The sequence below is a fragment of the Motacilla alba genome, chromosome 1A (genome assembly GCF_015832195.1).
Source record: "Motacilla alba alba isolate MOTALB_02 chromosome 1A, Motacilla_alba_V1.0_pri, whole genome shotgun sequence".
Taxonomy (NCBI): Eukaryota; Metazoa; Chordata; class Aves; order Passeriformes; family Motacillidae; genus Motacilla; species Motacilla alba.
In genome coordinates this window covers 4,433,268-4,455,376 of record NC_052031.1, presented here as the reverse complement: position 1 = coordinate 4,455,376, position 22,109 = coordinate 4,433,268, and the positions used below count along the sequence as shown (strand labels likewise).

Sequence of the window (22,109 nt, the reverse complement as noted above, 5' to 3'; positions counted from 1 at the left end):
GTAAATGTATAAATATCGGTATCTCGCTGGGGTCCGGAAAAGGGAAATGTATAAATATTGGTACCTCGCTGGGGTCTGGAGAAGGTAAATGTATAAATTATATCGGTACCTCAGCACCGCTAAGTGTCCCCCAGTGCCCGAAGGGATCTCAGGAAGGATGCAGCGAGGCTCTGTACAAGGGCAGGTAGTGACAGGACGAGGCGGAATGCCTTCAAGCTGAGAGATGTTTTAGGTGGGATAGGGGGAAGAAATTCTGCACTGCGGGGGTGATGAAACGCTGCCACAGGGTGCCCAGGGTGGATGTCCCAGTCGTGGTGGTATTCAAAGTCAGGTTGGACGGGGCTCTGAGTACCTGGGATAGTGAAAATTTGTTCCTGCCCATGGCAGCGGGTGCAATGCAACAAGATGATCTTTAAGGTCCCCTCTAACCCAAACCAGCCTGTGATTCTAAGATCTCTGTAAATAATCTCAGTATCTCTAAATAAATATCTCAGTATATCTCAGAGACAGCTGTCAAGAGGATGGTGCCAGACTCAGAATTCTAAGTGATGTCCAGTGACTGGATGAGGAGCATCGGCCATAAACAAAACCACACCACAAGGAGCTTCACCTCATCAAGAGGAAGAACTTCCTTACACAGAGGGTGGCAGGGCACTGGAACAGGCTGCCCAGGAAGGTTATTTTCCTCTTTTTTTTTCTTTCCCGCTGGATGGAACACCAAATTGGCAGCAATGAGGAAAAAGTGTTTCTGGGTGAGTTGGGAAAAAAAACAAGTAGGAAAAGGATGGAACTCGAGTGGCAAAAAGGATCCAGAAAGAAAGTTTACAGTAACTGAGTGGTGCAAGAGGTGCAGGAAGGAGCAGCACAGCTCTTACAGTGGTGGCTGTGAAAATACACAAGAGCTAAACGAAGAAGTTGCATGCAACTACTCAGAGCACGGAGGACAGGACTGTAAATAACAGAGCTCTAGTATGAAAACCTAATTAGTTCATAAATTAGCACTTTGCTTTATGAGTTGCCTGTTGTATCAGTCACATTCACATCTCACATCTGCAGCCTGAAGAGCAGGACAAGAACCCAGAACAAAGTGCTGCAGCTCCTGGTTTGGTTAACAGCTCAAGGTCCTGAGGGTGGTGCCCCTCAGGGCCCCACACTGGGACCAGTATGAGCTTCTCTGGGCACCCTGTGCCAGGGCCTCACCCCCCTCACAGTCAGGAATTTCTTCCCAATATCCAATCCCTGCCCTCCATCAGTTTAAAGCCATTGTCCCTTGTCTTGTTGTTCCATGCCCTTACCCAAAGTCCCTTCCCAGCTCCCCTGGAGCCCCTTCAGATGCTGCAAGGTCTCCCTGGGACCTTCTCCAGGCTGAGCAAAACTCTCAGGGTGTTTCCAAGCAGAGGTGCCCCAGCCCTCTGACATTTACATTTCTAGACACACACTGACCATGCTATAAACTGTGCATTCTAAACAACCTCTGTAGTGACTCACCTAATCACATCAGGTAATTAAAAAAATTCAACACCTGCAAACAGCAGCAACACAAATTCAAATCAGAGAGATCAGTGTTCCAGCTGTGTGATGCAGAGGTTATTCCACTCTCCTCCTTCAGCCCACAATATAATGTACCTCTCAAAGCAGGTCACTTCATTTTCAAAGACAGGGTGAAATCAGAAAATCTCTTCCACTCTTCAAAAGAAACATCCACTTACATGTTTCACGTGGCAAATAAATTAAAAGTGTAGAGCACAGACTTTTAAAAAATAAAGTTTCAAAGCACACCCAAGCCCAACCCAGATATTCAGACTCCAAGAGCATTTGCTCCACAGACAAGCAGAAGGATCTCTTTCATGGAGGTGGTTTATTTTAAGAATTTACAGATTTCTGGGGCTTTTCCACTTCTTCACAAGATAACAGAGCAGTCTTGTTAACACAGACACAGGCAGGCTAAACCACATATGCTCAGAAGAGCTCCTCTTCACCTGTAAGGAAGATTGAAACAAATTAAAACCCTTTCATTTATTTATGTATTTATTTTAAACTGATACCTTCCCCAATTTGAACACTTCACTAATATTCCTTACCACCCCCCAAACTAGTCATCAAATCTATTTTTTTCTTACATTTTAAATTTCGAAATTTTCCTTACATTTTAGATTTTGAATATGTTCATGTTAGTACAGAAACCTCTTTAGGTATGTCTTATATACAGACATTTTTAAGCAATTGCATTAAGTTAGGCCACTATGCAAAAATTCAAACAGTAATTGCAAATTAATCCAATAATAGACAACAACAACAAAAAAAACCCACAGAAAATTATATGGGATTATGCTCCCATGGACATATTTTCCTTATATTACTGAAAATTAAGAACTCTTTGTCTGGACAAATTCAAACTAGAACTGTCCAATTTCACAGCTGTTTAGGAAGAAACTTTCTGTCTGACATAGACCACTCAATTCTGACTTCCTCATCTGACTTTGTATTTTCCGTGTTAATTCATTTTAAAACACAATCCAGTTTCTGTGACACAACTTTACCTCTTGGATTTGGCTGAACCGCTTTTTCCGATTAATCCCTGGTTATGGTATTACGAGAAAAAACAAAACAAGCAGGTTAGGAAGCAACTCATGCAAATTCAGGCAAAACTCTGCACGAATTTATGACCACAAATGTATTGTGAGGAGCACAATACAGCACCAAAATCATATAAAGTAGATATTCCAGGCATTCTGTAAATACACAGGATATGAACACATGTATTTCCATACAGAACACAAATTTTTAACTGTTACAGTAATACATATGAGCTACATGCAGTTACAAATTGTGGTCTAAGCCCACACATTTGTATCCTGCAGCACACACCTGCACAAAACCTCATCCTCAGGCAAACAAGCAAAATGCTGAACTTCAAGTAAAATACATATTCCATATGAAAATATTCTGGAAATTCCCTCCTTGCAAACCCAGCCCCAAACTCTCAGCTTCTGAACACCTGATTTGTACAAAAGCATTTCAGTCATGCCATTTGCTTTCCCCCACTCACCACTACTGGGCTATTTGACCAGGCAAAGTAGGAGATGTCCAGGTAAAAGGGAGGAGGGGGAAATCCACCAAAGGCCAGGAGGAAAACCCTCACCTCTCCAGGCAAGGATGCATGGTGAGGCTGAAGATCTATTTTACCAGCTTTTAAACTGTATTTGATCAGAAAAAACTGCCAAACTTTGCTCTGGTTAGTAGAACTGCGCAAGCTGAAAAGCTTGGGAGCCATGCCAGGGACTGCCTTCCCTCTGGTTTTAGGGCCTACAATCCCAAAGTCTGCCCGTTACCCTGGCACGCAAGCAGCACAGGACTGCAAGAGCTCTGCCTGCACCTCCATCCAAATACTCACAGAGCAGCAGCACCAGAGATGATCTCAATGAGCTCCTTGGTGATGACGGCTTGACGGGTGCGGTTGAAGGTCAAGGTCAGCTTGTCAATCATCTCAGCTGGAACGAGGCAAGGTTGGAGTTTAAACACAAAATGAGTTTAAATAAATGTGTATAAATGCAGACACAGAGAGATATAGATGTATAAATGTATATCTATGTATAAATGTGTCTAAATGCAGATACAGAGATATATGTATAAATGTGTCTAAATGCAGACACAGATATATATATAAATGTATATATACGTATAAATGTGTCTAAATGCAGATACAGAGATATATATGTATAAATGTATATATACATATAAATGTGTCTAAATGCAGATACAGAGATATATATGTATAAATGTATATATAGGTATAAATGTGTCTAAATGCAGATACAGATATATATATGTATAAATGTACATATATGTATAAGTGCACATATATGTATACATATATGTATAAGTGCATATATATATGTATAAATGTGTATAAATGCAGATACAGATATATATATAAGTGCATATATATGTATAAATGTGTATAAATGCAGATACAGATATATGTATGTATAAATGTACATATATGTATAAATGTGTCTAAATGCAGATACAGAGATATATATGTATAAATGTACATATATGTATAAATGTGTCTAAATGCAGATACAGAGAAGCTGTATGGGCACAATATCCAAGTGTCTTGTAAACCACTGCAAATACCAAGAGGCTTTGTGCACCTGACATTTTTCCCCTTCAGGTAATATTACCAGTAAACCATCTAGAAACCTGAGAATTCAGCTTGTCAGTTAAACATCTGGAGAACAGCTGGCAGACTTGTAAATACCAGGCATGACATAGCTTATTGTAACATAACACAAGCAGGCATCATTTGCTTTGAAATTAGATTTCACTGTCAATTAACTGCATTGTTATTTCCTTCAAGTTGTGGCAAAAGGAGACTGGTTTTTCTCAATTAATTTTTTTCTCAATTTTTTTCTCAATTATTTATATTTTTAAATTATTTCACAGCAGATATCACCTCTTTCTCTCAAGCTGGTCATCAGAGCCATGCCTACCATTGCAGGCAGCCCAACTGCACATCACATCAGTTTCACAAAATTACCAGTATCCTTCCAAAGCATACTTACACATTCTCTGTTTGCTCCATGACAGGTGGTATTTAAATATTGTTTAAATTTCCCCACCTTTAAATTGCACTGCATTTATATATTGTGAACAAGTTAGTACAGATTTATAAAAATCCAGGAAATCCTCAGAGCAGCCACATGAAAGAAGCATAGAGAATATTTAGCCATTACAAGATTAGTTTAGTATTTCATATGCCTTTTAAATAATCTGTTATTTCACTTCCAGTCCTAGGCCTGTTTCTTGGCAGCAATCCCTCTTTCCAGGGACTAAACACAGTTCATGTCTGAAACAGAATCTCAGTTGAACTAGCCCAAAAAATGACTCAAAGTGGAATTAAGATAGGAAACAGCTGATTTTTGAAGCAAAGAGTCAGGATTCTTCAGCTGTAGTTTAGTAGATTCTTCAGCTGTTTGTTTTCTCTTACATTCTTTCCCTGACCTGCCGAGGCCCATTCAGCAGCTCAGTCTGTGGCACACTGCACTGCCCTGAGGCAGTGCTGTCTCTTTATACTAACAACTACCTGCACTTTATTTACAATTATTTTCCACTACCTATCACCTATGTTAGACAGTCCATCTCTACTCTAAACCAATCCATAAGTGCCAGCATCACCCGAAAGATGGAGGCTAAGGAAAAGGAGGAAGAAAGACAAGGCATGCCCAAATTCCTCCATCTTGGCTCCCAAACCCCCATTCTAAAAACCCCAAAATTCTACTTTCCACCTTGTGACAAACTAATTATCATTCTACTTAAACTTTCATGGCTTGTAATTCTTCATATAGGGTTCGTAATTTTCTCCATGGGTTAAAATCAAAGGCACAGGGCTCTTGGGCTCTGTGCCAAGGTCTCTAAGCCCCCTGCCAGGGGCTCAAGCCATCCAGGGCAGCCAGAGGGATGTCCTGGGTTCCGACAGCAAAGAACTACACAAAGGGACATCAGCACTTTCCTGCTGAAGAACTGAAGTCCTGGAGAACCCAGGGAGTGGCTTACAAGCATTCTTGCTAGCGTTGTCCATGGCAGTCATCCTGGCGCTCTGCTCGCTGGTGGTGGATTCTTTCAGGGAGTAGTACAGAATGTTTGCTAGCGTGAACTCCTGGTAGTTTCTCAGCACGTCAGCATCAATATCATCATAGATACTTAGGCTTTCTGCAAAACATGGGGGAGCAGGCTTAGACATATCCAAGATTTACTACTTCCAGCAAAATACAATGACATGGAGAAGATTACTTGGCTGGGCTGTTTCAATACTTAAGGCAGCACAGAGGGATTTCCTGAACATGTTATGTGTACTTTCAAAATCTCTGTGCTAGTCATAATTCTGTTAACTGTTTTATGTGTTTTAATTCAATTTAATATTAGGAAAGTCAGACCAAAGCAAAATACACTATTGCCATATTATGTTTAACCTCCTCATACAATGCTGCAGAAACATTTGGGGGTATTTTTAGTGAGCAGTGAAAAGTCACTCACTATTTAGTCAGTGCTGAAAATTTTGGAACTGACAAGAGTTTACATATGCACAAATCTTGGAGACAGACTCTCAAAACAGAATTAGCATCACGTTTCCTTTTAACCTCCTTGCCCCAGAGCACCTTTGTGAGCCAGCCTTGGACTGATCTTGTCCAAGATAAAACCATCTATTAAACTACGATACAAGCACCATGGTAAGATGTTTTAAGACCATATTCCCTTTCAGAGTACTTGTGATTTATCACTGCATGTAACTGGTGATTTCTAGCTCTCTACTTACCAGAGCCAGCCACAGTTTCAAAGGAGAAGATTGGTTTTTCATCAGTCTTGTAAGAGATGACAGACCTGCATAAAAAGAGCAAAACAGGCTCTTCGGTTCAACTGAACTGACTCTAAACTGAATGGTTCAAATCAAATTAGAATAGACAACTTCTGCCTTTCCAATGCCACAAAGTTTTGTGATAACCCTGATGAAAAGATCTTGGATACTATGTGGATATAATGATGTGTTGACTGTAAATATAACAGCTATGCACAAGTTAAAAGGGAGTTCCAACCACAGCTACTAGAAAAAACAGCCCAGTTCTTGACACACAACAAAATCAAGAAGTGAATATGCCATATCACAGTCAGTTTTCATACAACTTCATTGGCCTAATATGCTCTTTGAAGCATTCTGCCCAGTATTTTACCAGTGCAGTTTCAGTTCAACCTTACCTGAACCGATTGTAGATGACAGAGCCTTCATCAAATTCATACCCAGAGTTTAACAGCTCTAAAGCAATGGCTGAGGCATCTCCAAAGCTTGGAGGTCTCCGTCCCACCTCTTTGAATGTCAGCAGGAAATAGTTGCCATGTGTCCTGCAGCAACAACAAACCTGTGTTAGAACCAAGGGGATGCTCTACAGTACAACAAGCAGCAAGACTTACTACAAGTAACTGACTGTAAATTAGGAGTGTTCAAAATGAAACATTTTACTGAATTAGGGTCTGAAAGAAACTCTGCCTTTAGTTAAATTACCACAGCTTCACAATACACACATGTACCAGCACCAGTTACCAGCTTTCAGACTTTTATTTCAAGACTATAATAGTGCTAAGCAGCAGTTTCCCAAATTGTGAGATTATCAAAACCACTTTTAGGGTATTTGCAGATTTTTTTTTTTTTACAGGAACTTGAATTTAACATAGTTCCCTTAAATGCAATTTCCTGCCAATGGCACACAATGGTTCTTCAAATTTCTACCACAGAAAACAAAACTCCAAACTAAACTTTTGGGCACCATCCTTTTTACCTTTGAAGAAGGCCTCTGATCTTGTCACCTACTCCAACCACCATAACCTCTTTGCCTGCGTTTGAGAGGTTGGTAATCTCGTTCTTCAGGGTTTTAGCAATAGATGTATGGATAGCACCACACAGGCCTCGGTCGGAGGACACACCAATAAGGAGGTGCTTCTTCTTGTCCTCAGGTGCCTTTATTTCTGCTTTCTCATAGAGAGCTGAAAAAAAAAAAAGATCATTACATTTTTCAAGGGTGCCAAAAAAGCAAGTAAGTAATAAAAAATGCTCTGAATCATTCTAACTGAAACCAATACCAAAGGGGCTCCAGATCTCAGCCAGATTAATTTTATTTCCTCTGCAATTGTTCCAAGCTTGCACATGGTCAGACCACATGAGAGCAAGAAACAATTCAAAGCCAGTCAGAGCTCTGATCAGATCAGAGAGCAAAAATCCATTCAAAGCCAGTCAGAGCTCTGATCAGATCAGTGAAGTTCACTGTGCAAATTCTTTTGGAAACAGACTACCAGAAGGTTAAAAAGCCTTGACATTTTATCAGCAGTATGAAAACCTCCTCTTCTGCTCCCCCATGACTAAGTGCAAGATCTTTCTCTCACACAGAGCTCCTGTTCCATAGACCCTCGCAGGCTTCAGCTCCCTCTCAGCTCTTGCGTATTTGGCTGCAGAAACCATCTTCATGGACTTGGTGATCTTCTGGATGTTCTTGATGGACTTCAAACGCCTGGTGACTGCAAAGTTAAGAGCTCAAGGTCACGGGCTGTACTGGGCATAATGATTCAAACCTAAACAACAAAATGCCAGCAAGAGCCATCCAAAAATATTTAGCCGTGTTCCTCAAAGAAGAAGAAATAAATAAACAAACACCACACAAAGACCTCATAAAATACCTCAGTATTTGCGGTTAGAGTAAGAACCTAGATAACACAAATTCATCTTTACAACAGAGATGTTATTTCTTTCAGACATAACATTCCTTTAATATTTATCCCAACATGAAGTCTATTTACTATTCTCTTTGCTTCCACATCTACCTGTTTCACAAATATATTATTTAAGGTATAATGTCATCTTTCACAGATGACAAGCAGAGAAAATAAACAAACAAAAAAGTCAAAACAGACTAAATTTCCTCCTCTATCTAGACTGTGGTAAAATGTCATCTGTAAAAACACTAATGGAAAAAGAAACTAAAACAGGCATCCCACTGGCAAGCACAACTCCAAGGCATTATCCCTGTATAAGAACTATGAGGAATGGCTTAAGGAAGCATTATCAGAAGGATTATCACACAAAAATCATTCAGTCAATCCTTTTTCCCCCCAAATGCTGCATAAAACACAAAGAAATAAACATAAGAGAAACTAAGTTAAATCTTACAGGTAAGCAGAAATCTGGTTTAGCACATATGATAAAAATATTTTTTAAATCTATTTGAGTACAACTATAAAAAGACATCTAAATTACTGCCAAAACCACTTCTGAAGGACACTTGTTTCATGTAATTAACTCTGCAGGCCTATATATCATTGTTATGTATCACAATCATTTTATCCAACAGAGGCTAAACAGAATTATATTTTAACATATAGTTTTCCTGCAACATTTTTCCTCTCCCAAGAGCAGACAAAACCTTTACTTACTGTCTTTTAGTGTTGCCATATTCCTGACTTGGCCCCTGAAAAGGAATGAAGGAGAAATTAGGATAATTCAGTAGCTCTCCAGCAAACCAACACCTGCCAAGGGCAAGTCCCTTTCAGAGCGATGAAGATTTGCTATTTCTTAAAAGACATGTGGCAGAAACAAGCTACTCTGATCTGTGGCTTGTATGCACACCTTCATCCTTCCTTCACCTATATAATTTCACAGAATCAATTAGGGTGGAAAAGACCTCTGCGATCATCAAGTCCAACCTATGACCGAACACCACCTTATCAACTAAACCACTGAGTGCCACATCCAGTCTTTCTTCAGACACCTCCAGGGACGGTGACTCCTCAACCTCCCTGGGCAGCCCATTCCACTGCCTAATTACACTTTCTGTGAAGAAATCCCTCCTAATGTTCAACCTAAACTTGTGTTAATCATGTCCTGCCGCTGCCTGGTGGCAGAAGAGGCCAGCTCCCACCTGACTGCACTGTGCTGTCAGGGAGTTGCAGAGTGATAAGGTCACCCCGAGCCTCCTTTTCTCCAGGCTGAGCTCCCCCAGCTGCTCTCTCAGAGGACCTGGGCTCCAGCCCCCTTCCCAGTGCCACTGCCCTTCTCCGGGCTCGCTGCAGCCCCTCAATGTCCTCCCCGAGCCCAGGGGCCAGAAGCGGCCCAGGACTCGAGGCAGCGCCTCAGCAGTGCCGAGCACAGAGAAAGGTTTAACGCGTTACCCACCGCCTTGGCTAATGGCACGGTGCAAACGAGGGCGTTAGAAGGACAAATCAGAAATTAAAAAAAAAAAAATTTTAAACAAGGCTTCATGCAGTGCAATTAGTTTCTAAACACTATTGAAACGAAGCAGAGGAGACCGCACCGTTTCCTGGCCAGAGCAGGGTCTCCTGCCACGTACAAACCTGTCCTTTAACCCCTGCCTGTCCCATTGACCCAGCCCGAGAGAGCGCTCCCACCCACCGAGGACAGACCCTCCATCCCTGCGGGTCCCCGCTGCCCTAATCTCCCGGCAGCCGCTCCGCCACCACCCCTCAGAGCCCACAGCCCCTCCGAGCCCACAGTCCCTCACGGGCCGCCCGCGGCCGCGACCCCGCCGCCCCCAGGCGCCGCACGGCCGAGGGAAGCCATCCCCCCCTGGCCCCGCAGAGCCGCCCCGGCCATCGGGACGCGTTCCCCCGTGCCCACAGCGCCCGCCCCAGCCCGTGCCGGTACCATTGCGGCTGCACCAGCGCGACCGCGGCGCCCCGGGCGAACATGGCGGCGCCTCCACCACAGCCCCGCTGAAGGTCAGCGCGCCCGCACCGCGCCTGCGCCGCCCCGCCGGGATCCGCTTCCAGGGCGCCGCCGCCATTTCCGGAGGGGGCGGGAGCGGCAGCGGCAGCGGCGCCGGGACGCGAGCGGCACCGGGACCGGAGCGGCAGCATGGGCAAGTCGGATTTCCTCAGCCCCAAGGCCATCGCCAACCGCATCAAGTCCAAAGGGCTGCAGAAGCTGCGCTGGTACTGCCAGATGTGCCAGAAGCAGTGCCGCGATGAGGTAACTGCGGGCGCGAGGGGGGGCCCCGGTCCTTCGGGCCGCTCCCATCTCCGCCTAAGGGTCCCCAGTCCCGGTTCTCCTGGGTCAGGTCCCCTTGGATGGAGTCGGCTCTTGTGAGAGCTCCGAGCTCATGGGATCACAGGATGGTTTGGGTTGGGAGGGCTTTATAGATCATTCGCTTCCAACCCTCTACCATGGGCAGGGACACCTTCCACTATCCCAGGATGCTCCAAGCCCTGTCCAGCCTGGCCTTGGACACTTCCAGGATGGGGAAGCTACAGCTGCTCTGGGCAACCTGAGAAGCCTCAGGGCCTCCCCACCCTCACAGGGAATGATTTCTTCCCAATATCTTATCTAACCGTGCCCTCTATCAGTTTAAAGTCATCGTCCCTTGTCCTGTCAATCTCCCTTGGGAATGTCCCCAGTGTTGTCGAGGGAAACATTGTGGGAGCTGCGATCACACCTGTAGGAGTTTATTTGTAGGATTTTAGTACTCTCTTCATCTGTGAGTGCTGCAAATGGAGACAAAGACAAGCCAAGTATTTATTTCTGCTTTATAGAATGGCTTCAAGTGTCACTGCATGTCTGAGTCCCACCAGAGGCAGTTGCTGCTGGCTTCTGAAAATCCTCAGCAATTCATGGATTACTTCTCTGAGTAAGTTTTCTGTGTATTCCAACCCAGATCTTCATCCCTGTTTCAGGTCTGCACAGCCACACCCCTGAGGCCCATTAATGTCCCATTGAAGACACTTTATTGTGATATGTGTTAGTGTCAGCTCTTCTTGTAATTGAAAATGTAGACAATGCCACCTTTAAGCTTTAGGTAGGAGATTTCAAGAAGCCATGATTTTAGTAAAATTTGACTGTTTTGTCTCGTGTTTCTGTTTAAAGTTGCTCTCTGTTACAAATACATTACCTTTCTGTCCCTGTTTAGTGACGGCCACACACACACACGAGCTAAAAGAGCCATAACAGAGAGAGAACAAGCCAGGGGAGGGACTGACATCCCCCAGCTTCTCCCAGGCCTTTGTCCAGCTGACCTACATGACAGCTGGGATGACTGGAGCTGTTCTCAGCACGGGTTTGAAGTGAGGCTTTATGCTGCAGCCCTGGAATTAGCAGGGAGATGAGTGATCCATCTGCTCCATCCACTCCTCTGCCCTTTGTCCTGCCCTGTGCTCTGTGTCAGCCTGGGAAGACACCTGGTAACCAAATGCCAGCAATTAGTGGGAAGTGTTGAGATTCCTTTGCTCCATTTTATCCCTTTGAGAGGCTGTTACTTTCTTGGAGGTTTAAGGTGGGTGCATGTATCATATTGTGTTTCATCCTGTATTTATTCCTGGTCTACTGAAAAAAGGAAATTTGTCTGAATATCATCATGCTCAGCTCAAAAGAATAATCAGGTTTATACTGCAGATGTTTAAATGTTAATGACAACATAAAATTGCTTCCTGGTTGTTAAAGTTTTACTAAAAATACTTTTTTTTATTTCCTAAGGGAATTCCGAAATGATTTCCTAGAATTGCTCCGGAGGAGATTTGGTAAATATTTGCTGTTTGTTTGTTTGTTTGTTTTAGTGTATTTTGTTGGTTCAGTGCAAGCCACATAATAGTAATAGTAATAATAATAATAATAATAATAATAATAATAATAATAATAATAATAATAATTTGTATTTTAGGAACAAAGAGAGTGCACAATAATATTGTGTACAATGAATACATCAGCCATCGAGAACACATCCACATGAATGCCACACAATGGGAGACACTGACTGATTTTACAAAATGGCTGGGGAGAGAAGGTGAGTGTACCTGCTCAGGGCTGGGAAGTCTTAAAATTATTGGGTAATTGAATTCCTGATAATTGATCAGTAAATATTTATGTTAGTTCTTTTTCTTTCTTCCCCTCCTCTCCTGTATATACATGAAAATATTTCCAAACATATTTCTGTGCTAACCATTAGGAGTTTGCTTGTGGAAAATGTCAGAAGTCTGGGATGAGTACATCAGCTGTGAGCCTTTCCTTGTTCCATCTGCTGGTCTGTATTTACTGGATACATTGCTAAATTCTAAATCAATTTCTAACAGTTGCCATTTAAAAGTTAGAGATTCTTTCCACATCTGATAAGAAGCAAGCAGTCATTTCCATTCCTGGCCTAGTGGAAGAGTTAAGGCTGGAGATCTGCAGTTCTGTGTTTAGTGGAAGGAGGAGAGATTAAATGGCACTGTGGTGTGACAGAAAGTTTTCTTTGGCTCTGGATGCATCCAGCAGTTACAGAGGGTTTGGAAAGTCACTCTAGCCAGAGTCAGTAACAATAGCACAGTGCTGCAATATTTCCTTTAGTACCATACTGTGAGTGTGTATCATTTATTCTCGTTAGATTTCTGTCTTCTTCCTTGTTAAAACAGTGGGAAGGAAACATTTTCTTCAATAAGGAAAGGGTTGTAAAACACTTCATGCACTCTGTGACGTACACTGGCCTGTGTCCAAACAGATCTGGGCAGCTGAGGGCAGAAACACATGGTACAGATAATTCAAAGTCAGTTTTAGTAGCCCAGTAAGGGATGTGTTGTCTCGGGTGAAGCATCTACACTGCTACAGTGAACAAATTAATACACAGTTTTATTTGTCCTTACTTTCTACCTCTGATATAACTTTTCTGCAGACAAATCTTATGGCTGCCACTTAGCTCTAATTGCAGTTCTGCTGTTCCTAAGGCCTGCCTTTTGCAGCTTTCCCAAAACCCTCTGATTTTAAGGATTCCCCCAAACATGGACTAAAAATAATCTTAATATTGTTAACACTAATCTAACTTTGTTTTGCCTTGACTTTTTAGGTCTTTGCAAGGTTGATGAGACCCCTAAAGGCTGGTACATTCAGTACATCGACAGGGACCCAGAGACCATTCGCAGGCAGCAGGAACAAGAGAGGAAAAAGAAACAGGACCTTGATGATGAGGAAAAAACTGCCAAATTCATTGAGCAGCAAGTTAGAAGAGGTTTGGAGGGGAAAGAACTGGTGAGAAAAATTGCACTGTGTGTGAGCCTTCAGCTCAAAGCTCCTTGTTGTTAAGGCAATGGGGAATTTGATGTTGCTGGAATCCTTCTACTGGTATTTCCTTTGCTTCCTAACTTGGAGTTGTGTTGTACCCAGCTTGCAGTAGTACTAAGGAAGTGATAATTACTGCTCTTCCAGTGATTAGTGATTTAAAAATCACTCTTGAATTTAGGGAGGGGGAGCAAGCAATCCATTTAAGCTGCATGATGTCTTCATTTATGGTCTTTCACAGCTAATAGGGCTGCAGATAACAAGGACTGGATGCACTGAGGAGGCTGAGATAAATAACCAGGGGGATCTGGCATAATCAAGTTCACATAGTGAAAAGTTCTATTTTGGTGGTGCTGGTGTGGTTATTTGGGATCTCTTTACTTGGCATCATGCCATGACCCCCATACATGTTGCCTGGGGCTAAAATCTTCCATTTGATCCTGGGTATTGATGGGTATATTTAAATGCTGTTATAAATAATTACCTGCTTCTTAATTTAAAACTAATTGAAATTTAAATGGTCTGAGCCTTCGGTGCTGAAAAATTGGAAAGATACCAGAATTTCCTTCTTTGAGTTATCAGTCTGTCCAGAAACCAGTCAGATCATGCTGGTTCAGGTGAGACAACTGCAGCAGCAAGGCCACTTGCCTTTTATGCTGGAATTGAGCAAGAGTAGGCAGCATCTCTGTTAACTGGAAAGTTTTGCACAGGAGCCTGTAATGAAATTATGTTTTTAATTTTAATCTTTCACTAATCAAGCCAGGTTGAATATTACAGTTACTGTCTGTAAAACTGAGCTAATCAATGATTATGATACCTTGACTCAGTTTTCTGTTTGATTCTTTAAATGTGCTTTGTGTTTTTTGGCAGGAAATGCCAGTCTATACTGAACTAAATAGAGAAAATGAAGAAGAAAAAGGTAACTAGATTTTGATGGATGTAATTTTCTAGAATCTACCGGAGCTGATTTTGTAATTCAAATGAAATGAGCATTGAAGCCTGCTTGGTGCTTCATAAAGGGCTTTGAGATCAGTTCTAAAGAGCACTGTAATGTGGAAATGCAGAGTATTCTGCATTTACTTTAAAAGCTAAACCAAAATATAGATTAGTAAATATTTTCAAATTTGTGATTCTTTTCTATTTACAGTTTTAAAAAATTGTTAACATCCTTCAATGCAGTTATTTTTTAAAGATAGAAATAGAGTAACGTCTCTTTATTTTTTAGTTACATTTAATTTAAACAAAGGAGCAAGTACTTCAGTCGCAGCATCTTCTAAAACAAGGTGAGAAAAGAATTTAAGGCCAACTGTTACTGTTACAAAGCACTTCTATGACAGTGGTATTTGTATGAACAGGAAGGTTTGTCTTGTCCTGAAATATTTGGAGTCTAATCTCTCATCCCCACTTGGTATTCAGAAGAGTGACTAGGTGACTTCATGGTTGGTTTTGTGTTTAAAATGGATGAGCTCACATCTTAAATGTGAGCTGTGAGGAGCCTTGTTGAATTCTCTGTGCTTCATGGCAGATGCCCATCAAGTAACAGTTAGTTACAGGTTCCTCCATGGAGGGTGGGAAGGGGATCCAGCCAAAGCATTTGCAGTGATGCCATCTAGTCCCAGCTGCCTTCTGTGAATGGATATCCCTGACTTGTTAATTTTGGTTCCTAAAAGGTTTGATTGCCTTGTCTAATTGGAGACAATACTTTCTTTGGTCATCGTTTAAGCAGCTAAATCTGCCTGAAATAAATCTTCCCAGAGCTCTGGAATTTAATTGTCATCATGTAACCACAAGCAATGCAGGACAAAGGGGATCAATAATGCAAATAATACTGACTTACAGCAGTCTTGGGAACTGTTTGATGAACAGTACATCTTCTCATGTAAGGCAATATTGTAATTAAATGTATTCCAGGTAAAAAGAAAGAAAGCTTTTCCCTCATCTCACTCAGCTCTTAGATAAGGTATCTGATGGGATATATGCCAGGCAGAAAATGAGACAGTAAAGCAATTCTTTGCAATAATAGAGACAGATTGCAGGCTTTAAGGAAAACTTGTAAATTATCCCTAAGCATTGAGTTGTGCTTAAGATGATTCTGGAACTTAATTCAGACTTTCACTTGAATAGTTTCAGTGAGGAATGCTTCAGGTCTTTGATGAAATTTGGCCAGATGTGAAATCATATATCAAATAGTCTAATTTCTTCACAGCATATACGAAATACTTATTTGTTAACTTTGAAATGGTAGTGCAATAAGTTCACAGCTGGATGTGTTTATCTCCTTAAATATGGACACTGCAGTTGTTATGTTTTAATTATATGTTGCCCTTTATGAGATTTTTTTAAAGTACTTGCTATTTGATTTGTGATTTAATGTGCAATTTTTTTTCTCAAACTCTGTGATTATTCAGACTTCCTCTGAAACACAGTTTTTCTCTTAAAGTTGCCTCTACTGCAATTCTTGTCTCTTCATTCCTGTGAGGTATCTTCCCTGTGGGAGTATGTCCAACATCCTCACCACAGGCAGAACATGCAATTTGTCCTAAGGCCACATTAATTATTGCATCACTGTTCACCTCAGAGCAGCTGCCTTCATCTTTTGGGTTGAAACAATACCTAAATTCTTTTACTGTGTTCAGATGTCTGTTATAAAAGTGGCTGAACTGAAGCTGCCCGTGGGCAGTTCTTACTTTTCCTAGATGTTCCCTCATCCCTGAGATGTAACTTTTTTCTGGTGATTGCTCTTTATTGTCCACAATTCTTAGGCTGTTTGCCTCTTTTGGATATGGTTGTGAAGGTGAGATTTGTTTGCTGAGTGTGGAGCTTTTTTTCTATAGATTCCAGAGTGTTTTCTCCCATTGCCAGATAAGCTCAATATCTCTGTCTGGAAGGAATTCTAGATATCTGCCTCTGTCCAGGTGGCTTCTCTAAAGTTTGTGCTTTCAAATTTGAAAACCTTATTTGCAGACCAGTTTTTGTCTTCTTTATTGAACTCAGGTCCTTGATCAGCTTTTTGCTTGGGCAGTGGTGAGCTGGTCATGGGGCTGTGTCCATTCTGCTGGGCTGCCAGCAGTGACCCTCAGTGGACGTGGAGTTTGCAGCCCAAGGAGACCAGTTCTGGAGGAGGAGCTGTGTAGGGTGTGCAGGGGGACTGGGACAACTGAAAACAAGCAGACCAGCACAACCAGTTCTTCAAATGCATCTTGGAAGAGGAAAAAAATGTAAAATCTGCTGTAAAAACACCATCTTACTTTTCCAGCAGTGTCCTTGGACAGAATGCACTGAAGATGGTGGAGGGGGCAGTTAAAAGAAAAGAAGTAGCTCATAGCTCTGGTCAGTCCAAAGAGAAAAAGAAGAAATCTGCACTGGATGAGATCATGGAGGTAATAATCATGCAGGTTCTGTTTCTGTGTGCCCCTGTGCCTGTGACAATGTCCACTTCACCTTTGAAGTGACCTCAGACCTTCAGTTCACATGGAATTCCAACTTTCACATCTTACCAGGCAAAATAATTTCATTTCCCCATAAAACTGGTTTCATTTCTTCATAAAACTGGCTGCTCGACTCTGCCTATTCCCCAGATGACTGAGGTGTTGGGAAGTAAAGGAATACAGATTTTGCAAGAGAAGAAAATACCTAGAAACACTTGCCAAAAAAAAAAAAAAAAGTACAAATCAACCATCATTTTATCATGAGTTCCTGGATTCATCAAATGCATTTATGAGACAAGACCATACTGACTTACCCTGCTTTAGGGTTTGGGGATTGTTTTTGTTCCCCATGTGACATGGGGCTGGAGAATTGGTTCAAAGCTGTTCAAAGGTGTGGGAAAGCTGCAGTGGAAGGAGGAAGTAAATGGTGATTATTTGTTGTTCTTTAGCTTGAAGAGGAGAAGAAAAGAACATCTCGAAGAGACTACTGGTTACAGCCTGTAAGTGACTTAAAAATTAGTATTATACCAAATACAGCCAATTCTGCATTTCTGAAGCCATTCTTGATGAGTGCAAAGATCCAAAAGCAGATTGCAAACTAAATTCACACTCATTTTTCCTTTCCTGCTCTTGACCCATTGTGGACATTGTCACATTAGATCATGAATTCAAGTAACTGTAATTGTCAAAGAAACCCAAAGAAGTCTTGAGGGATGCTACTTTGAGCCAGTAATTTGACAATATACACAAATTCCTGAAAGGCACATCTTTACTATTGTTTCTTCCTGCACTGTGCTATACTATTAATTTAGATTGTAGAGTTGTTTGCATGTTTTGGCACTTCATTTTATTTTTTCTCTCCTTTCAAATTTCCCAGGAAATTATTGTAAAAATTGTAACAAAAAAGCTTGGCGAGAAGTACCACAAGAAGAAGGCAGTTGTTAAGGTAAGGTAAGATTTGTCTCATTGTGCAGGTTGTTCAGCCTTAAGACAAACTGTTGAGGACTGAAATGTCACCTCACCTGTGTTGGGACTTACTCTGGACAGGCAGTGAGCCTCTGAACTGGTTTAAGGGCATCTATTCAGTGATCTTTTCTTAAGCACAGTTTTGTCCAGTGTAGTTTGTCCCTATTAACACATCCACCTTGGAGAATAATCCCCATATCCATGGGATGTGACAACAGCAGTGCAGTTGGATTTTAACCCAAGACTAGTCAGTTCTGCACTGATATTTTAAGCTGCAGGATCTCATTTGCACACAAAATCTCCAGGCTGGAGCCCTTGCATTTTGCTGGTTTTGAAAATGCAGAATTGCAGAGTCACAATGCCAAAGTTTCTTAACTTTGAAATGTAAATTTAGAGAGCAATGTTTGGTATTTCTGATTGGCCTCTGCCTTTCAAAACAGGAAGTGATTGACAAATACACAGCAGTTGTGAAGGTGATTGACTCTGGGGACAAACTGAAGCTTGATCAGACACATCTGGAGACTGTAATACCAGCACCAGGTACAGCTGTTTCCTTCAGTTTTCAGCTTCTGCCATTACAGAACTTATATTTCAGTTCTTCTAAACTATAATTCATCCACTTGAAAGTACCATAACCTCTTCTTAGAAGACAGGCTGAGAGAGTTTGGGTTGTTCAGCCTGTGTAGACCTTAGAGCACCTTCAAATACTTAAAAGGGGGTTTATAAGAAAGATGGGGACAGACTTTTCAGCAGAGTTTTGAAACCTTGTTGTGTAACTATTCTCCTATTTTTATTTCAGGCAAGAAAGTGATGGTATTAAATGGTGGGTACAGGGGAAATGAAGGTATTTTGGAGTCCATCAATGAGAAGAGGTTTTCAGTGACAATAACAATTGACTCAGTAAGTACCAAACACTGCAGAGAGCTTTCTATCTGTACGTGGAGAGCTTTCAGAAAGAAACATGTTATCCTTTATCCTGCCTTACAGTTGGGATTTGTGGTGTGCAAAGTTCTGTGGACACCCCCACCTATCAACAGCCACATATTCCCCCCTATCACAGGCTTATTCTTTGCTGTTTGCAGAGAATCTTCAAAAAGGTGCTAGGTGCTGAATTTAGCAAGTTTTGAACTTGAAAGAGATTTGGAAAATATCTTGTGTGTTTATTTTAAACATGGCTGTTGTGGTACTGTTTTGTGGGAAGGTAAAAAATGCAAAATATGCAAGGATGTGAATTTACTCCTGCCTTTCCCAGACTGAATGTGGGGCTTCATGTGCTCATTTGTTGTCTTGCTTATGGTTAACAATCAGTCCATGCCACCATGTCTGTGTGGCTCTTTCTTTGCTCTGCTCTGCAAAACCAATCTTTAAACTGATTGATAAAGCACAGATGATACTGGCTCAAAGTCAAACTTCTTAAACACAGCTTGCAATTCAAAGAAGGGTTGCACAAACTCAGCCCAGGTTGGATTCTAGAGGATTTGGGAAGAGACTGTGCAAAGGCCATGATGAGAGGAGGAACTTTGGTACTAAAAGCAAACTGAAAGTGAAAGGATTTCTGGGATGCTGTTGAGGCCCTGTCACATTCTCTGGTCAAGCTGAAAATTATGACTCAAGGAACATAATATCATGAACAAATCTCCTTTACCTCTCCTACTATAATCTCCCTGTTGGAAATTCAAGGAACAAACAATTTTTTGTTGTGATGATTTTTTTTTTTCTGTCATTCTTCAGGGACCTTTAAAAGGGCGCAGAGTCGAAGATATCCAGTATGAAGATGTTTCCAAACTTGCCTGAGGTGCTAAATCGTTCATCAGAGAAGATTTTGGTTCTCAAAACCTTCTTTCTGACATCTTTCAAGCAGACACAAGACTCTACCATGTCAGGGTTTTAATTGTGTGTATATGTATTTATAATGTATATAGACATTAACAACAGCAAACTTGATTTATTTAAAGATAGCTATTGATTTTTTTGTTACATAAAATGTTTATGGAAATACTATCAGTGGAAATTTTTCATCTGATTTTATATCAAAGTTATAATATTTGCTTCTATTTCCTTTTGTAAATTGTAGCAGAGATCTGCAAAGTGGAGTATGTGGGCAGGTTCTGAAAACAATTACCTACAGGGAGGCAGTGTGTGTCGGAGCCAGTGGAGTTTAAACAACACACTTTGCAATCCAGAGCCAAAATGGACTTCTGAGTGCATGAACAAGGCATGGGATCTAGGGAATAGCAGGAAGATTCCAGTGCTGCAAGGGGTTATTTCCTGGATGCTGTAAGAATGCTCTGGTTTATTATGTGCAGTCACCAGTTTATTTTTGATCAGCACAGCAGTGATAGTAGAATGCGAGTCATTACTCCTCCAGCAGGTTTGTCAGGGCTCCTGATAACACTGATATGGGATTTATCTTCATATGGACTCTGTATGGAGCTGCTCCATGGATGGTACTTGTGGAGTGGCTCGGGGTGCTAGCTGAAGCTCGTGCAGATATGAATTGGGGGTTGCTCCTTTGGTTTTCCAAAGCCTTTTCCTTTCTTCCATTGTTGCTCTGCTACATGAGTAATGTTACTCGTGCTAAATGATACAGCATTACTCATTTTATTTTTTTAAAAGTGTCACATTTTGTACAATGTTTTAATTTCTAAGGCACTTCAGGAATAAACAAAAACCTTTCTTAGGCCAGTGTGTTTCTTACCAGCCTTTCCAATGCTGTTGGTTTAAGTTCACCAAAGAGCACAGTGAAGTGTGGGTTGGTGCACCACATTATTTGGGTCAAAAAACCATGTGGGTGGTCCTGGGCAAACTAAAACCCATCACCTGAAGGTTGTGTGTCTCTGGAACCTTTTCCCTTTCCTTGCCTCAGAAGGTTGATTTGTTGTTTCCAGGGGAAGCCTGCACAAACCTGGAAGTCAGCAGAGGTTTAATGGAACAGCTGCTGTCCGAGGTAGCCTGGAACAGCCTCCCACAGGACATCAGCTGTCCTTTCAAGCATAAAGAGTGTAGATTTATGAGAACTGGAGGCACAGAACACTTGTTTGTAAATTCAGGCTCTTTGTGCAGCCTGGGCTGTGTAAACAGCACTGCCCTCTCCCAAAGAACAGGTAGTGAGGGAGAGGAAGTTTGTGGGAGGGTAATGAGGGCAAGTGACAGAGCAGAGCAGCTTCTGTATCACTGAAAATAATTACACTTGACATTCTGCAGCCTGATGAATTAGAGTAAATACAGTAGACAAGTTGTAAGTTGTGTAGAGAAGACCAGAGCATGGTATCTCACTGAAGTGGCTGCTGCAGGATGGTGTGGAGGCCAGAACCGATGGGTGAGTTGAAAGAAGCAATAAATGATTTGTAGGAAGTTGCTGACACTTCCAAGAGGAACTTTGAAAAGACATTTCAAAACCACATTTATCCTGACACAGCTGCAAGAAAGATCCTGTACCAGCTTTTAGTGCCTAAGTGAAGGAAACCAAAGTTGGGAAGGGCAAGGAGACTACTTGAGTTCCTTTCCTAAATTAGGGCTGCTGAAAAGGATAAGGCCAATGGGTTTTAACAAGGTGTACAAAAAGAGTTTTAAATCCAGCTTTTGGTACACACATAAGTGTATTTGTTTCACTACTGATCTCATTCATTGCTGAATGCTCCTGAAAAGTAAGTGATCTTTTGGGAGCTAAGCCTCCTGGAAGGGAAACTTTTAATACTTATGATTATTTCTATTTAGTGTGAATGTTTTCTGCTTTCAAGGATTTGTATCTGTGTGAAGCCCCATTCTGATGTTGAATTTTCACAAAAGGGCTGGAGGCTGTCTGAGACTCATCTAATTAATTTCTTGCTAATATAGCAGCAACAATTATTTCAAGGACCCTCCTCACCACTGGTTAATCCATCTTTAAATACTGGAGACTGTTCATGACATCCATTCCAGACTCGTGTTCCTTTTCTGTTAAATTTTCTTTACTTAATGCACATCCTTTTTTTTGCCCAGTCCAACATTGTATGAACTTATATTTTCCCAGCAGTCTGGAAACATAAAGGTGTAAGTATTTAATACATATTAAATATTATATTAACACATATGAAACCTGGTTGTGTGTGTTACCCACACTGCAGGAGCCACAACACTGTTACACCTCTACT

The 22,109-nt window shown here is 41.5% G+C and overlaps 2 protein-coding genes across 4 annotated transcripts; one reads left to right on the top strand and one right to left on the bottom strand.

Annotated features, from left to right (window-relative positions):
* Positions 1–1,839: 1,839 nt before the first annotated feature.
* On the bottom strand, positions 1,840–10,333 carry ATP5F1C (ATP synthase F1 subunit gamma). Of its 2 annotated transcripts, XM_038154265.1 has the most exons (10): positions 10,208–10,333; positions 8,980–9,014; positions 7,936–8,067; positions 7,335–7,539; positions 6,757–6,900; positions 6,320–6,384; positions 5,560–5,715; positions 3,395–3,491; positions 2,541–2,578; positions 1,840–1,979 (listed from the first exon to the last, which is right to left on the bottom strand). In XM_038154265.1, the coding sequence occupies exons 1-9, from the start codon at positions 10,249–10,251 to the stop codon at positions 2,572–2,574; spliced, it is 885 nt and encodes a 294-aa protein (XP_038010193.1). In that variant the 5' UTR covers positions 10,252–10,333; the 3' UTR covers positions 1,840–1,979; positions 2,541–2,571. The 2 variants fall into 2 exon arrangements, with proteins under 2 accessions (XP_038010193.1, XP_038010194.1); XM_038154266.1 differs by lacking the exon at positions 2,541–2,578 and having other exon boundaries at positions 1,844–1,979.
* A 36-nt stretch (positions 10,334–10,369) lies between these two features.
* On the top strand, positions 10,370–21,785 carry KIN (Kin17 DNA and RNA binding protein). Of its 2 annotated transcripts, none has more exons than XM_038154264.1 (13): positions 10,370–10,531; positions 11,092–11,186; positions 12,029–12,072; positions 12,213–12,335; positions 13,371–13,552; positions 14,453–14,501; positions 14,808–14,865; positions 16,842–16,962; positions 17,460–17,510; positions 17,888–17,956; positions 18,417–18,516; positions 18,776–18,876; positions 19,708–21,785. In XM_038154264.1, exons 1-13 carry the CDS (start codon positions 10,418–10,420, stop codon positions 19,768–19,770), a joined length of 1,170 nt encoding a protein of 389 aa, XP_038010192.1. In that variant the 5' UTR covers positions 10,370–10,417; the 3' UTR covers positions 19,771–21,785. The 2 variants fall into 2 exon arrangements, with proteins under 2 accessions (XP_038010192.1, XP_038010191.1); XM_038154263.1 differs by having other exon boundaries at positions 16,839–16,962.
* The last annotated feature ends 324 nt before the right edge of the window (positions 21,786–22,109 follow it).

Excerpts from the sequence above, each read along its gene's own strand:
- KIN (XM_038154263.1), top strand. The coding sequence starts at position 10,418 with ATGGGCAAGTCGGATTTCCTCAGCCCCAAGGCCATCGCCAACCGCATC. Across the intron at positions 10,532-11,091 it reads AGAAGCAGTGCCGCGATGAG|AATGGCTTCAAGTGTCACTG; the intron begins GTAACTGCGGGC and ends TCTGCTTTATAG. Across the intron at positions 17,511-17,887 it reads GAGACTACTGGTTACAGCCT|GAAATTATTGTAAAAATTGT; the intron begins GTAAGTGACTTA and ends CAAATTTCCCAG.
- ATP5F1C (XM_038154265.1), bottom strand. The coding sequence starts at position 10,251 with ATGTTCGCCCGGGGCGCCGCGGTCGCGCTGGTGCAGCCGCAATG. Across the intron at positions 8,068-8,979 it reads TATGGCAACACTAAAAGACA|TCACCAGGCGTTTGAAGTCC; the intron begins GTAAGTAAAGGT and ends TTAACTTTGCAG. Across the intron at positions 3,492-5,559 it reads CAACGCTAGCAAGAATGCTT|CTGAGATGATTGACAAGCTG; the intron begins GTAAGCCACTCC and ends GCCTCGTTCCAG.